The following is a 12907-nucleotide window of genomic DNA, read 5'->3' on the forward strand; positions in this document are numbered from 1 at the left end:
CTTCATTTGTATCATCATATATTGATGAGATTGTTTCACTTTTAAACCGTAACCCTATCCATTCATGTAATCCATTAACGCGGTCTTGTTCGTTTTATTATTTTGCGCTACAAGTCAGACATTCCCAGCAGCATCTCATTTCGTCCATGATCCTGGCAAGGATGATGATGAAATGTTACAAATCTTTATTGGTGACATACATGTTTTTAAAAATATTATTAATCAGAAAAAAATACACATTTTAGAGATGGGCTCAAAAGAAAACTACAAGTACTGACTTGTTCAATAGTTCACCCCAGAGTCATATATTTAGTCAAAATTATATGGCTTTGGTTTACCCTATGCAAAACATAATTTAATGGTTCTGGCAGACAGCAAGGGATTGGCCCGCTGGATGGTCTTGGAAAGACGGGATACTGCTTTTGTCAAACAACTTTTGACGTTGATTTGACCAAATTTAAATCCTTTCTAGCCATGACCCTGCTTGGACCCTGCGAAACCGAGATACATGTTAATGCGCATTGCGCACCAACAACTAACAGTAAGAGAACGTCATAACACAGGCACACAAACTGTCTAAGAGGGTTGAATATAATGTAGGCACTAGCGCAGGGGTGGGCAAACTTTTTGGCTCGAGCTCCACAGCGGGATTTTGAAATTCAACGGAGGGCCGCATTTTGGGGGGGACTAATTGTTTGTTAAAATCTATTTGCGGGGTCTCCCGAGTGGCGCAGAACCAATTTGTAAGTCGCTCTGGACAAGAGCGTCTGCTAAATGACTTAAATGTAAATGTAAATGTAAATTTTATGTAATGTAGGCCGTGACTGGCCTCACACTCCAGTAGGTGGCAATGTATGCACATTAAAGTTGGATGCGATCCGTTTAACAAACCCCGACGAAGAAGATGAACACGAGGAAGAGCAAGAGCTCTGCTCGTGTTCTCTGCGCAGAATCTATGGTGATTAATCCAAAACAAGCGCGCGGATAGATGGATGTCAACATGAGGAGGAAGAGGTCTACCTTTGTTTTCATTGCAGCCACTTCATTCTAAATCACGGTTTACTGATTTTTGTTGTTGCGATAACTGAATTCTGTGAACTGAACGTTAGTTTTCTTACTTGCTGACAACATGTATGACAGCCTGCTAGCTAGCTGGTTTGTCAGACGCTAGCCATCTAGTTGTAACCGGAATTTGATTTGGTGAAATGGTGCTACCAGAGAAAACAGAATCAACAAACAGAATATAGACCTTATACAGACAGACAGTGCACCAGCTAGGGTGTTTTCTTCAAACAGTCGAGATGACGGATGCAAGGTGAGAGGAGTACCCATCTACATGTTTCCTTGTTCATTGATGTTACACTCAACTGCAAGGAACCATAATTGTGTAGAATGAAAACACCTGTATACATGTACCAAAGCCATTTGTGTCATGATGATTATATTTCATAACAGCTCTGAACCAGCTGGAATCATCAAGGCCATTGACAGGCACTCTGTTCATCAGATCTGCTCTGGACAAGTTGTGTTGACCCTGGCTACAGCTGTCAAGGAACTGGTTGAAAACAGTATTGATGCAGGGGCCACCAATGTTGGTAAGTGCTTTGCAAATTAGAGGTCGACCGATTATGATTTTTCAACGCAGATACCGATTATTGGCTGACCAAAAAAGCTGGTACCGATTAATCTGCCAATTTTTATTTATTTATTTGTAATAATGACAATCACAACAATACCGAATGAACACTTATTTTAACTTAATATAATACATCAATAAAATCAATTTAGCCTGAAGTAAACAATGAAACATGTTCAATTTGGTTTAAATGATGCAAAAACAAAGTGTTGGAGAAGAAAGTAAAAGTGCAATATGTGCTATGTAAGAAAGCTGAAGTTCCTTGCTAAGAACATGAGAACATATGAAAGCTGGTGGTTCCTTTTAACATGAGTCTTCAATATTCCCAGGTAAGAAGTTTTCGGTTGTAGTTATTATAGGAATTATAGGACTGTCCCTCTACCATTTGTATTTCATTAACCTTTGACTATTGGATGTTCTTATAGGCACTTTTTAGTATTGCCAGTGTAACAGTATAGCTTCCGACCCTCTCGCTCCTCCCTGGGCTCGAACCAGCAACACAACGACAATTAGCGTGCGCTAAATAGCTAGCCATTTCACTTCGGTAACACCAGCCTCATCTCGGGAGTTGATAGGCTTGAAGTCATAAACAGCGCAATGCTTGACGCACAACAAAGAGCTGCTGGCAAAACGCACAAAAGTGCTGTTTGAATGAATGTTGACGCGCCTGCTTCTGCCTACCACCGCTCAGTCAGATACTTAGATATTTGTATGCTTGTATGCTCATTCAGATTATATGCAATGCAGGACACGCTAGATAATATCTAGTAATATCATCAACCATGTGTAGTTAACTAGTGATTATGATTGATTGTTTTTTATAAGACAAGTTTAATGCTAGCTAGCAACTTACCTTGGCTTACTGCATTCGCGTAACAGGCAGTCTCCTTGTGGAGTGCAACAAGAGAGGCATGTCGTTATTGCGTTGGACAAGTTAACTGTAAGGTTTCACGATTGTCTCCCCCGAGCTGACAAGGTGAAAATCTGTCGTCCTGCCCCTTAACAAGGCAGTTAAGTTAACCCACCGTTCCTTAGCCGTCATTGAAAATAAGAATGTGTTCTTAACTGACTTGCCTAGTTAAATAAAGGTATAAAAATACATTTAAAAATCGTCAAATCGACTCCCAAAAATACAGATTTCTGATTGTTATGAAAACTTAAAATCTTCCCTAATTTCCGATTAATCAGGCGACCTCTATTGCAAATACTGTACTGTAAATGGACTGTGGATGTAGTATGGTTTCTGTTTTGGAAATGCGTTGTTGTTGCACAAATCCCAAATATGGAGAGTTGTTTCCACCTCATATCTGTAGACATTAAATTGAAGGACAGCGGAACAGAGCTTGTGGAAGTGTCTGACAACGGCAAAGGAGTGGAAGAGGCTAATTTTGAAGGACTAAGTGAGTAACACCATTTATCTGCCAATTGTATGTTTGTATATTGCATACTGTAGTATACTGTTTTTTGTAGGACACTGTACTCAGGCCCTTGATTTTATCCTCCTGCCCACAGCCTTGAAGCACCACACATCGAAGCTGAAGGATTTCTCTGACCTTATCCACGTGGAAACATTTGGCTTCCGAGGGGAAGCCCTCAGCTCTCTTTGTGCCCTCAGGTAAAGATGTGTTCTATCTCTCTATACAGTGCCTTGCGAAAGTATTCGGCCCCCTTTAACTTTTGCCACATTTCAGGCTTCAAACATAAAGATATAAAACTGTATTTTTTTTGTGAAGAATCAACAACAAGTGGGACACAATCATGAAGTGGAACGACATTTATTGGATATTTCAAACTTTTTTAACAAATCAAAAACTGAAAAATTGGGCGTGCAAAATTATTCAGCCCCCTTAAGTTAATACTTTGTAGCGCCACCTTTTGCTGCGATTACAGCTGTAAGTCGCTTGGGGTATGTCTCTATCAGTTTTGCACATCCTAGAGACTGAAATGTTTTCCAATTCCTCCTTGCAAAACAGCTCGAGCTCAGTGAGGTTGGATGGAGAGCATTTGTGAACAGCAGTTTTCAGTTCTTTCCACAGATTCTCGATTGGATTCAGGGGCACCTTCTTCCACATGTTTGGTGTGTCTCCCAGGTGGCTTGTGGCAAACTTTAAACAACACTTTTTATGGATATCTTTAAGAAATGGCTTTCTTCTTGCCACTCTTCCATAAAGGCCAGATTTGTGCAATATACCGACTGATTGTTGTCCTATGGACAGAGTGTCCCACCTCAGCTGTAGATCTCTGCAGTTCATCCAGAGTGATCATGGGCCTCATGGCTGCATCTCTGATCAGTCTTCTCCTTGTATGAGCTGAAAGTTTAGAGGGACGGCCAGGTCTTGGTAGATTTGCAGTGGTCTGATACTCCTTCCATTTCAATATTATCGCTTGCACAGTGCTCCTTGGGATGTTTAAAGTTTGGGAAATCTTTTTGTATCCAAACGGCTTTAAACTTCTTCACAACAGTATCTCGGACCTGCCTGGTGTGTTCCTTGTTCTTCATGATGCTCTCTGCACTTTTAACGGACCTCTGAGACTATCACAGTGCAGGTACATTTATACGGAGACTTGATTACACACAGGTGGATTGTATTTATCATCATTAGTCATTTAGGTCAACATTGGATCATTCAGAGATCCTCACTGAACTTCTGGAGAGAGTTTGCTGCACTGAAAGTAAAGGGGCTGAATAATTTTGCACGCCCAGTTTTTCAGTTTTTGATTTGTTAAAAAAGTTTGAAATATCCAATAAATGTTGTTCCACTTCATGATTGTGTCCCACTTGTTGTTGATTCTTCACAAAAAAATACAGTTTTATATCTTTGTTTGAAGCCTGAAATGTGGCAAAAGGTCGCAAAGTTCAAGGGGGCCGAATACTTTCGCAAGGCACTGTATATCCTGGATGGATGGAGAGTATAACGTAGTTGTACTTACTCTAAGAGTCAGATGCAAGTTCCCTACTCTCCTCTGCAGTATTATCAGCTGACCTCCTCTCTTCTCTCCTCAGTGACCTCAGTGTTGTGACCTGTCATGAGGATGCACAGGTGGGCACCAAGCTGGTGTTTGACCACAACGGTCACCTGACCCAACAGTCGCCCCACCCCAGGCAGCAGGGCACCACGGTCAGCCTGTCGCAGCTCTTCTACACCCTGCCCGTCCGACACAAGGAGTTCCAACGCAACATCAAAAAGGTCAGTTATTATCAAATTTATTTATAAAGCCCTTCTTACATCAGCTGATATCTCAAAGTGCTGTACAGAAACCCAGCCTAAAACCTCAAACAGAAAGCAATGCAGCTGTAGAAGCATGGTGGCTAGGAAAAACTCCCTAGAAAAGCCAGAACCTAGAAAGAAACCTAGAGAGGAACCAGGCTATGAGGGGTGGCCAGTCCTCTTCTGGCTGTGCCGGGTGGAGATTATAACAGATCATGGCCAAGATGTTCAAATGTTTATAGATGACCAGCAGGGTCAAATAATAATAATCACAGTGGTTGTCGAGGGTGCAATAGGTCAGCACCTCAGGAGTAAATGTCAGTTGGCTTTTCATAGCTGATCATTCAGAGTATCTCTACCGCTCCTGCTGTCTCTAGAGAGTTGAAAACAGGTCTGGGACAGGTAGCACATCCGGTGAACAGGTTAGGGTTCCATAGCCACAGGCACAACAGTTGAAACTGAAGCAGCAACACGGCCAGGTGGACTGGGGACAGCAAGGAGTCATCATACCAGGTAGTCCTGAGGCATGGTCCTAGGGCTCAGGTCCTCCGAGAGAGAGAAAGAGAGAATAAGAGAGAGAGAATAAGAGAGAGCATACTTAAATTCACACAGGACACACCGGATAAGACGGGAGAATACTCCAGATATAACAGACTGACCCTAGCCCCCTGACACAAACTATTGCAGCATAAATACTGGAGGTTATTAGTTTAGTCAGTCATATTCATTTGGATCAACACTGAGTGGTGTGTCATGCTGTGGTTGGACAGTACATTACTCAACCACAACACAATTTACTAAAATAACAGCACTCCTTTAAAAGGAATGTCAACACACTACTTTGACTGGTTTATTCTACTGTTTGTATTTTCTTCAGAACTGGTTTAGGGAATGCATAAAGTATTGTGCTCCCACTTTGTATGTGTGCAGGAATACACCAAGATGATTCACATCCTCCAGTCCTACTGCATCGTCTCAACAGGGGTTCGTATCACCTGCACCAACCAGACGGGACAGGGCAAACGCACCCCGGTCCTCTGCACCAGCGGCAGGCAGAGCATGAGAGACAACATTGGAGCCATATTTGGCCCCAAACAGTTGCAGAGTCTGCTTCTATTCCAGCAGCTCTCGCCAACAGACAACATCAAGGAGGATTATGGACTGAGTAATGCAGACCTACCCAAAGACCTCTTCGCAATCTCCGGTTTTGTGTCGCGAGGGGATCATGGTGTCGGGAGAAGTGCCACAGACAGACAGTTCTTTTACATCAACAACCGCCCGTGTGATCCTTCTAAGGTCTCCAAGGTTGTGAATGAAGTGTATCACACCTTTAACAGACATCAGTATCCGTTTGTTGCATTGAACATCACTGTTGCCTCAGAGTGTGTGGATGTGAACGTCACTCCAGACAAGCGTCAGATCTTCCTCCAGGAGGAAAAACTCCTGCTAGCCATCATGAAGAGCTCTCTCATCGCCATGTACGAGACTGGAGTCAACAAGATCAGCCTCAACCACATGTCCTTCTCCACCACCAGTAAACACACTTTACAAGATTCCTACAGACCAGCAGAGCCTCCATCTGATATGGAAGGATGCCAGGTTCCATCATCTGAGACGGCTCCTGAAGCTGGAGATGATTCAGAATCTGCTATACCAAGCCCCCAGTCTTCTCTCAACTTGGCTGGATTGAAGGCTGCTTTCTCCGTGCACAACAGCCCAGGCAGTAGGTCCAAGTCGAGCACTGCTAAAGCTGCTAACACTGGTCCAACCCAGAAGAAACTGCAGTCTTTCTTCGGAGGCTCTGACAAGAGTCAGAACACACATGGGCCAAGTTTACAATCTCCTTTGAAAATCAGTCGAGGTGCAGTGAAATGTTCCCCTGTGGGGAGGTCTGTGCTGGAGGGGTTCAGGTATGGAATGACGCCGGGCAGCGACATAGACTCTGGCAGAGAGAGCGTCCTGTCGGAGCACAGCTCCCCCACAGCCACCCCAGAGAGTCTCTGTGCTACTACAGGGTCAGACTTCAACTCACCAGACAAGATAGTAGATGACGAGCCCATTATAAAAAGCGAGGCACTCAATGAACCTTTCAACGAGGAACGCACAGTTGCTAAGCACTTCGACCGGCCGATTGAACCACGTATTTCAGAGATGTCTGAGGAAATGAGCTTCTTTCCCAACGCCAAGAAGGCCAAACCAGAGGATGGTCAGTTCTCCTTAGAGTACAAGACCACACATTCAGCCGGTTCTGAAGGATCCTCTGGGTCTAATGTGGACGCACCAGTCTGTGTACAGAAGAGGACAGTGCCACTGCAGTTCTCTGTACAGGAGCTGTTTGGGAGGGTGAGAAGGCTTCAGGAACAGCGTAGAGAGAAGGCTGAAGACAGGCTGCGCTACAGACGCTTCAGAGCCAAAATCAGCCCTGGAGAGAATCAGAGTGCTGAGGATGAGCTGAAGAAAGAGATATGGTGGGAATTTAACTTATATTTTTGGTTATTGTTGGTTAATTGTAAGGACAATATTTTTTTCCTGACCACTATATTTGACCTTTTATCTCCATAAAAGAAAGTGGCACAATTTAATCTTATTTTTTCTATTGCATTTCTGAACCAATTTTTAGGTGCACGCTGCATTCGTCAGGGTCGACATAACATAACGATATGATTATTATCGAGTTATTATACTTAAATCTGTTGAAATGTTCCCATCTGTAATCCCCATAGCAAAGACAGTTTTAAGGACATGGAGATAATCGGCCAGTTTAACCTGGGCTTCATCATAACTAAGCTCAACTCTGACATCTTCATGATAGACCAGCACGCCACCGACGAGAAGTACAACTTTGAGATGCTTCAACAACACACTGCACTGCAAGGACAGAGACTCATTGTGTAAGGAATCACTGACATTCACCACCACTTTATATAGGTAACTTAACTCCTTTTGTGTTAAACGTATTTGTTTTTATGGTGTTCTCAGTCCACAGAATCTCCACCTCACAGCGGTCAGCGAGAACGTTCTCATGGAGAACCTTGAGATCTTCAGAAAGAATGGCTTTGATTTCCTCATAGATGAGGAGGGTAAGAAAAATGTAAAACAACACGCTCACTCACTCCTATATTTAGTGGGATAAAATATACCTTGCCATAAGAAATTACAATAACACTCTCCAAAAGGTAGATTTCAAACTAGTATGCATGGGTATGGCGCCTGTCTGTTTTCTGATTCTGAATTCCATTGTGCTCTGTGTTCCAGCCCAGGTGATGGAGCGAGTGAAGCTGGTGTCCCTGCCAACCAGTAAGAACTGGACATTTGGTCCGGGGGACATCGAGGAGCTCATCTTTATGTTGAGTGACAGCCCAGGGGTCATGTGTCGGCCGTCTCGTGTCAGGCAGATGTTCGCCTCCAGGGCCTGCAGGAAGTCGGTAAGTGTCTGTTACAGTTGAAGTCGGATGTTTACATACACCTTAGCCAAATACATTTAACACTGTTTTTCACAATTCATTACATTTAATCCTAGTAAAAATTCTCTGTCTTAATTCAGTTAGGCTCACCACTTTATTTTAAGAATGTGAAATGTCAGAATAATAGTAGAGAGAATAATTTATTTAAGCTTTTATTTCTTTCATCACATTGCCAGTGGGTCAGAAGTTTGCATGCACTCAATTAGTATTTGGTAGCATTGCCTTTAAATTGTTTAACTTGGGTCCGATGTTTCGGGTAGCCTTCCACAAGCTTCTCACAATAAGTTGGGTACATTTTGGCCCTTTCCTTCTGACAGAGCTGGTGTAACTGAGTCAGGTTTGTAGGCCTCCTTGTTCGCACATGCTTTTTCAGTTCTGCCCACAAATTTTCTATGGGATTGAGGTCAGGGCTTTGTGATGGCCACTCCAATACCTTGACTTTGTTGTCCTTAAGCCATTTTGCCACACCTTTGGAAGTATGCTTGGGGTCATTGTCCATTTGGAAGACCCATTTGCGACCAAGCTTTAACTTCCTGACTGATGTCTTGAGATGTTGCTTCAATATATCCACCAAATTTTCCTCCCTCCCCATCTATTTTGTGACGTGCACCAGTCCCTCCTGCAGCAAAGCACCCCCACAACATGATGCTGCCACCCCTGTGCTTCCAGGTTGGGATGGTGTTCTTCAGCTTGCAAACCTCCCTTTTTTCCTCCAAACATAACAATGGTCATTATGGCCAAACAGTTCTATTTTTGTTTCATCAGACCAGAGGACATTTCTCCAAAAAGTGCAATCTTTCTCCCCAAGTGCAGTTGCAAACCGTAGTCTGGCTTTTTTATGGCGGTTTTGGAGCAGTGGCTTCTTCCTTGCTGAGCGGCCTTTCAGGTTATGTGGATATAGATACTTTTGTACCTGTTTCCTCCAGCAGAACGCGTCTCCTTTCTGAGTGGTATGATGGCTGCATGGTCCCATGGTGTTTATACTTGCGTACTATTGTTTGTACAGATGAACGTGGTACCTTCAGGCATTTGGAAATTTCTCCCAAGGAGGAACCAGACTTGTGGAGGTCTACAATTGTTTTTCTGAGGTCTTGGCTGATTTCTTTTGATTTTCCCATGATTTCAAGCAAAGAGGCAGTGAGTTTGAAGGTAGGCCTTGAAATACATCTACAGGTACACCTCCAATTGACTCAAATTATGTCAATTAGCCTATCAGAAGCTTCTAAAGCCATGACATCATTTTATGGGATTTTCCAAGCTGTTTAAAGGCACAGTCAACTTGTCAACAAAGTGTAAACTTCTGACACACTGGAATTGTGATACAGTGAATTATAGGGAAATAATCTGTTTGTAAACAATTGTTAGAAAAATTAGTTGTGTCATGCACAAAGTAGATGTCCTACCCGACTTGCCAAAACTATAGTTTGTTAACAAGACATTGGTGGAGTGGTTGAAAAACGAGTTTTAATGACTCTAACCGAAGTGTATGTAAACTTCGGACTTCAACTGTATATGTTTTTGTGATGTATTAATGTGATTGACTTGTGATTTAATGTTCTATATGATTTAACCACTAAATAAGAATTATTAGTACAAATACTCCAGTTATAATATATGTTATGCAGTGATTGAAAGTGTAAATGTTTGTTTGGTATTTTAAACATACTTTTGCGCTAGTTTTCCAACGACACAATTTTAATTTGTGCCCTGGTCCAATGATGCTATGTACTCTGTCTCCCACATAAGGTGATGATCGGGACTGCTCTGAGCACCAGTGAAATGAAGAAGCTTGTGGTTCATATGGGGGACATAGAGCAGCCTTGGAACTGTCCACATGGCAGACCCACTATGAGACACCTTGCAAACTTGAATATCATCTCAGAAGACTGAAGTTTACATTGGTTTCTCAACTCAGCTGGACCAGCTCAAACAGATACACTGAATACCTCTCTAAACAGTGTTGGCCTGCTCTTATCTGAATAGACACTAGGTTGCTTTTCACCCCCAAAACATTGACTAACTCATTATGTAAAACCAAGCACTGTTAGGTTTTTCTTTTTTCAATCTTCACGTTTCCCCAATTTGACACAGCATGTTCATGTTCAGCCTCCATATTTGTTTTATATTTCTACAAATTGTATTATTTTAAGTACGCATTCAATAAAATAATCCAAACACAAATGCTCTGACAATTTCAGTACATAAACCCAACTTGAATAGAACAATATTTGTGTTTTTTTGTTAATACTTTCTTGACATACTGATGATTCCATACTGAGCTCCTTAGCATGGTATATTTACTGAACTGCATCAGCTGGATGACAAAGTGAAATGGCAAAAGGGGTTTAAACAGAAAAAAACCTGAGATAACGACTCACAAGCGGTCATTAAGTCAACTTTTGGCAAGCTGGTGTTGTCTTGGAACCACACGTTGTCAGGGGTGTCAAACTCATTCCATGGAGGGCCTATGCCGTGTTCAAATGCTAATCGACTTGCTGATTTGTTGCGGCACGTGTATATCTACAACCAGTTAGCAAGTCGGAAATTTCAGAGTTTCCTAGTTCCGACTAACGTGAACGTGGCATTAGTGTCTGCAAGTTTTTGTTTCCAATTAAGCTCTAGACAACCAGGTGTGGAGAGTTTTTTTTAGTACAAGGGAGGGGAGGAAACTTGCAATCACTCTGCCCTCCGTGGAATGAGTTTGACACCTGTGTTGTAGATGAAGAGTGGGATAGGACACATTTAATGACAACCACCATTCACTGACAAACAATTTGAGAGAAGTGATGAGCCCTGGTCTTCCTAATATTATTGTCCAAAGGTAAACCATTGCTCATTCGCCTCTCTCTGAACATGAAACAATGCCTCCATATTGTTTGTTTTTCCCATAATAAAGGAAGCATAAATTGCTCAGCCTGCTAACTACATGATCAATGAAAACAATCTGCTCACTCGAGTATGATAAGTATCAAAAGCAGTTCCATGGTGAAGGTGTGGCATATTTTCAGGGAGAACATGTCTTTAAGGTATTTCATTATGCCATTTCCATATTGTGTCGATATCACATTGTATCCTGAACAAAAATATAAACGCAACATGTAAAGTGTTGGTCCTGTTTTTTATGGGCTGAAATAAAAATTCCCAGAAATGTTCCACATGCACAAAAAGAGTACTTCTCTCAGATTGTGTATAAAATTGTTTACATCCCTGTTAGTGAGCATTACTCCTTTGCCAAGATAATCCATCCACCTGAAAGCTGTGGCATATCAAAAATGGTATTAAACAGCATGATCATTACACATGTGCACTGTGTGCTGGAGACAATAAAAGGCAAATGTCCAACAGAGCTGTTGCCAGAGAATTGAATGTTAATTTCTCAACCAATAATCTGTTTCCGACATCGATTTAGATAAATTGCCACTACATCCAACCGGCCTCACAATCACAGACCACATAACCACCACAGCCCAGGACATCCACATCCAGCTTCTTCACCTGTGGGATCGTCTGGGGGGAGGGGGGTGCAGAGGAGGATTTCTGTCTGTAATAAAGACCTTTTGTGTAAAAAAACTCATTCTGATTGGCTGGGCCTGGCTCCCAAGTGGGTGGGCCTATGCCCTCTGAGGCCCACCCATGGTTGCCATCACGGTTGACAACTCCATTGTGTCCTCCTCCCAGAGCGCTAAGAACCTTGGCGTGATCCTGGACAACACCTTGTCGTTCTCAACTAACATCAAGGCGGTGGCCCGTTCCTGTAGGTTCATGCTCTACAACATCCGCAGAGTACGACCCTGCCTCACACAGGATGCGGCGCAGGTCCTAATCCAGGCACTTGTCATCTCCCGTCTGGATTACTGCAACTCGCTGTTGGCTGGGCTCCCTGCCTGTGCCATTAAACCCCTACAACTCATCCAGAACGCCGCAGCCCGTCTGGTGTTCAACCTTCCCAAGTTCTCTCACGTCACCCCGCTCCTCCGCTCTCTCCACTGGCTTCCAGTTGAAGCTCGCATCCGCTACAAGACCATGGTGCTTGCCTACGGAGCTGTGAGGGGAACGGCACCTCAGTACCTCCAGGCTCTGATCAGGCCCTACACCCAAACAAGGGCACTGCGTTCATCCACCTCTGGCCTGCTCGCCTCCCTACTACTGAGGAAGTACAGTTCCCGCTCAGCCCAGTCAAAACTGTTCGCTGCTCTGGCCCCCCAATGGTGGAACAAACTCCCTCACGACGCCAGGACAGCGGAGTCAATCACCACCTTCCGGAGACACCTGAAACCCCACCTCTTTAAGGAATACCTAGGATAGGATAAGTAATCCTTCTCACCCCCCCTTTAAGATTTAGATGCACTATTTTAAAGTGACTATTCTACTGGATGTCATAAGGTGAATGCACCAATTTGTAAGTCGCTCTGGATAAGAGCGTCTGCTAAATGACTTAAATGTAATGTAAATGTAATGTTAAATGTTGCGCTACTGCACAGTCATGTGAAATCCATAGATTAGGAACTAATTTATTTAAATTGACTGATTTCCTTCTTTGATGTGTAATGCAGTAAAAACTTTGAAATTGTTGCTTGTTGCATTTATATTTTTGTTCA

At 43.0% G+C, this 12907-nt stretch overlaps 1 protein-coding gene across 2 annotated transcripts; it reads left to right on the forward strand.

Moving 5' to 3' along the window:
- Window positions 1–380: 380 nt before the first annotated feature.
- pms2 (PMS1 homolog 2, mismatch repair system component) lies at window positions 381–10490 on the forward strand. 2 transcript variants are annotated; one of them, XM_052478057.1, is made up of 10 exons: window positions 381–541; window positions 1508–1595; window positions 2950–3036; window positions 3149–3251; window positions 4641–4824; window positions 5776–7313; window positions 7569–7736; window positions 7825–7925; window positions 8101–8270; window positions 10056–10490. In XM_052478057.1, the coding sequence occupies exons 1-10, from the start codon at window positions 509–511 to the stop codon at window positions 10197–10199; spliced, it is 2616 nt and encodes an 871-aa protein (XP_052334017.1). In that variant the 5' UTR covers window positions 381–508; the 3' UTR covers window positions 10200–10490. The 2 variants fall into 2 exon arrangements, with proteins under 2 accessions (XP_052334017.1, XP_035657194.2); XM_035801301.2 differs by lacking the exon at window positions 381–541 and adding an exon at window positions 572–1315 and having other exon boundaries at window positions 1456–1595.
- The last annotated feature ends 2417 nt before the right edge of the window (window positions 10491–12907 follow it).

This window comes from Oncorhynchus keta, chromosome 24, assembly GCF_023373465.1.
Source record: "Oncorhynchus keta strain PuntledgeMale-10-30-2019 chromosome 24, Oket_V2, whole genome shotgun sequence".
In the NCBI taxonomy this organism is placed as follows: Eukaryota; Metazoa; Chordata; class Actinopteri; order Salmoniformes; family Salmonidae; genus Oncorhynchus; species Oncorhynchus keta.

Coding starts and splice junctions, on each gene's coding strand:
- pms2 (XM_035801301.2), top strand. Junction 3,252..4,640: donor AGCTCTCTTTGTGCCCTCAG/GTAAAGATGTGT, acceptor TTCTCTCCTCAG/TGACCTCAGTGTTGTGACCT. Junction 7,926..8,100: donor TTTCCTCATAGATGAGGAGG/GTAAGAAAAATG, acceptor TCTGTGTTCCAG/CCCAGGTGATGGAGCGAGTG.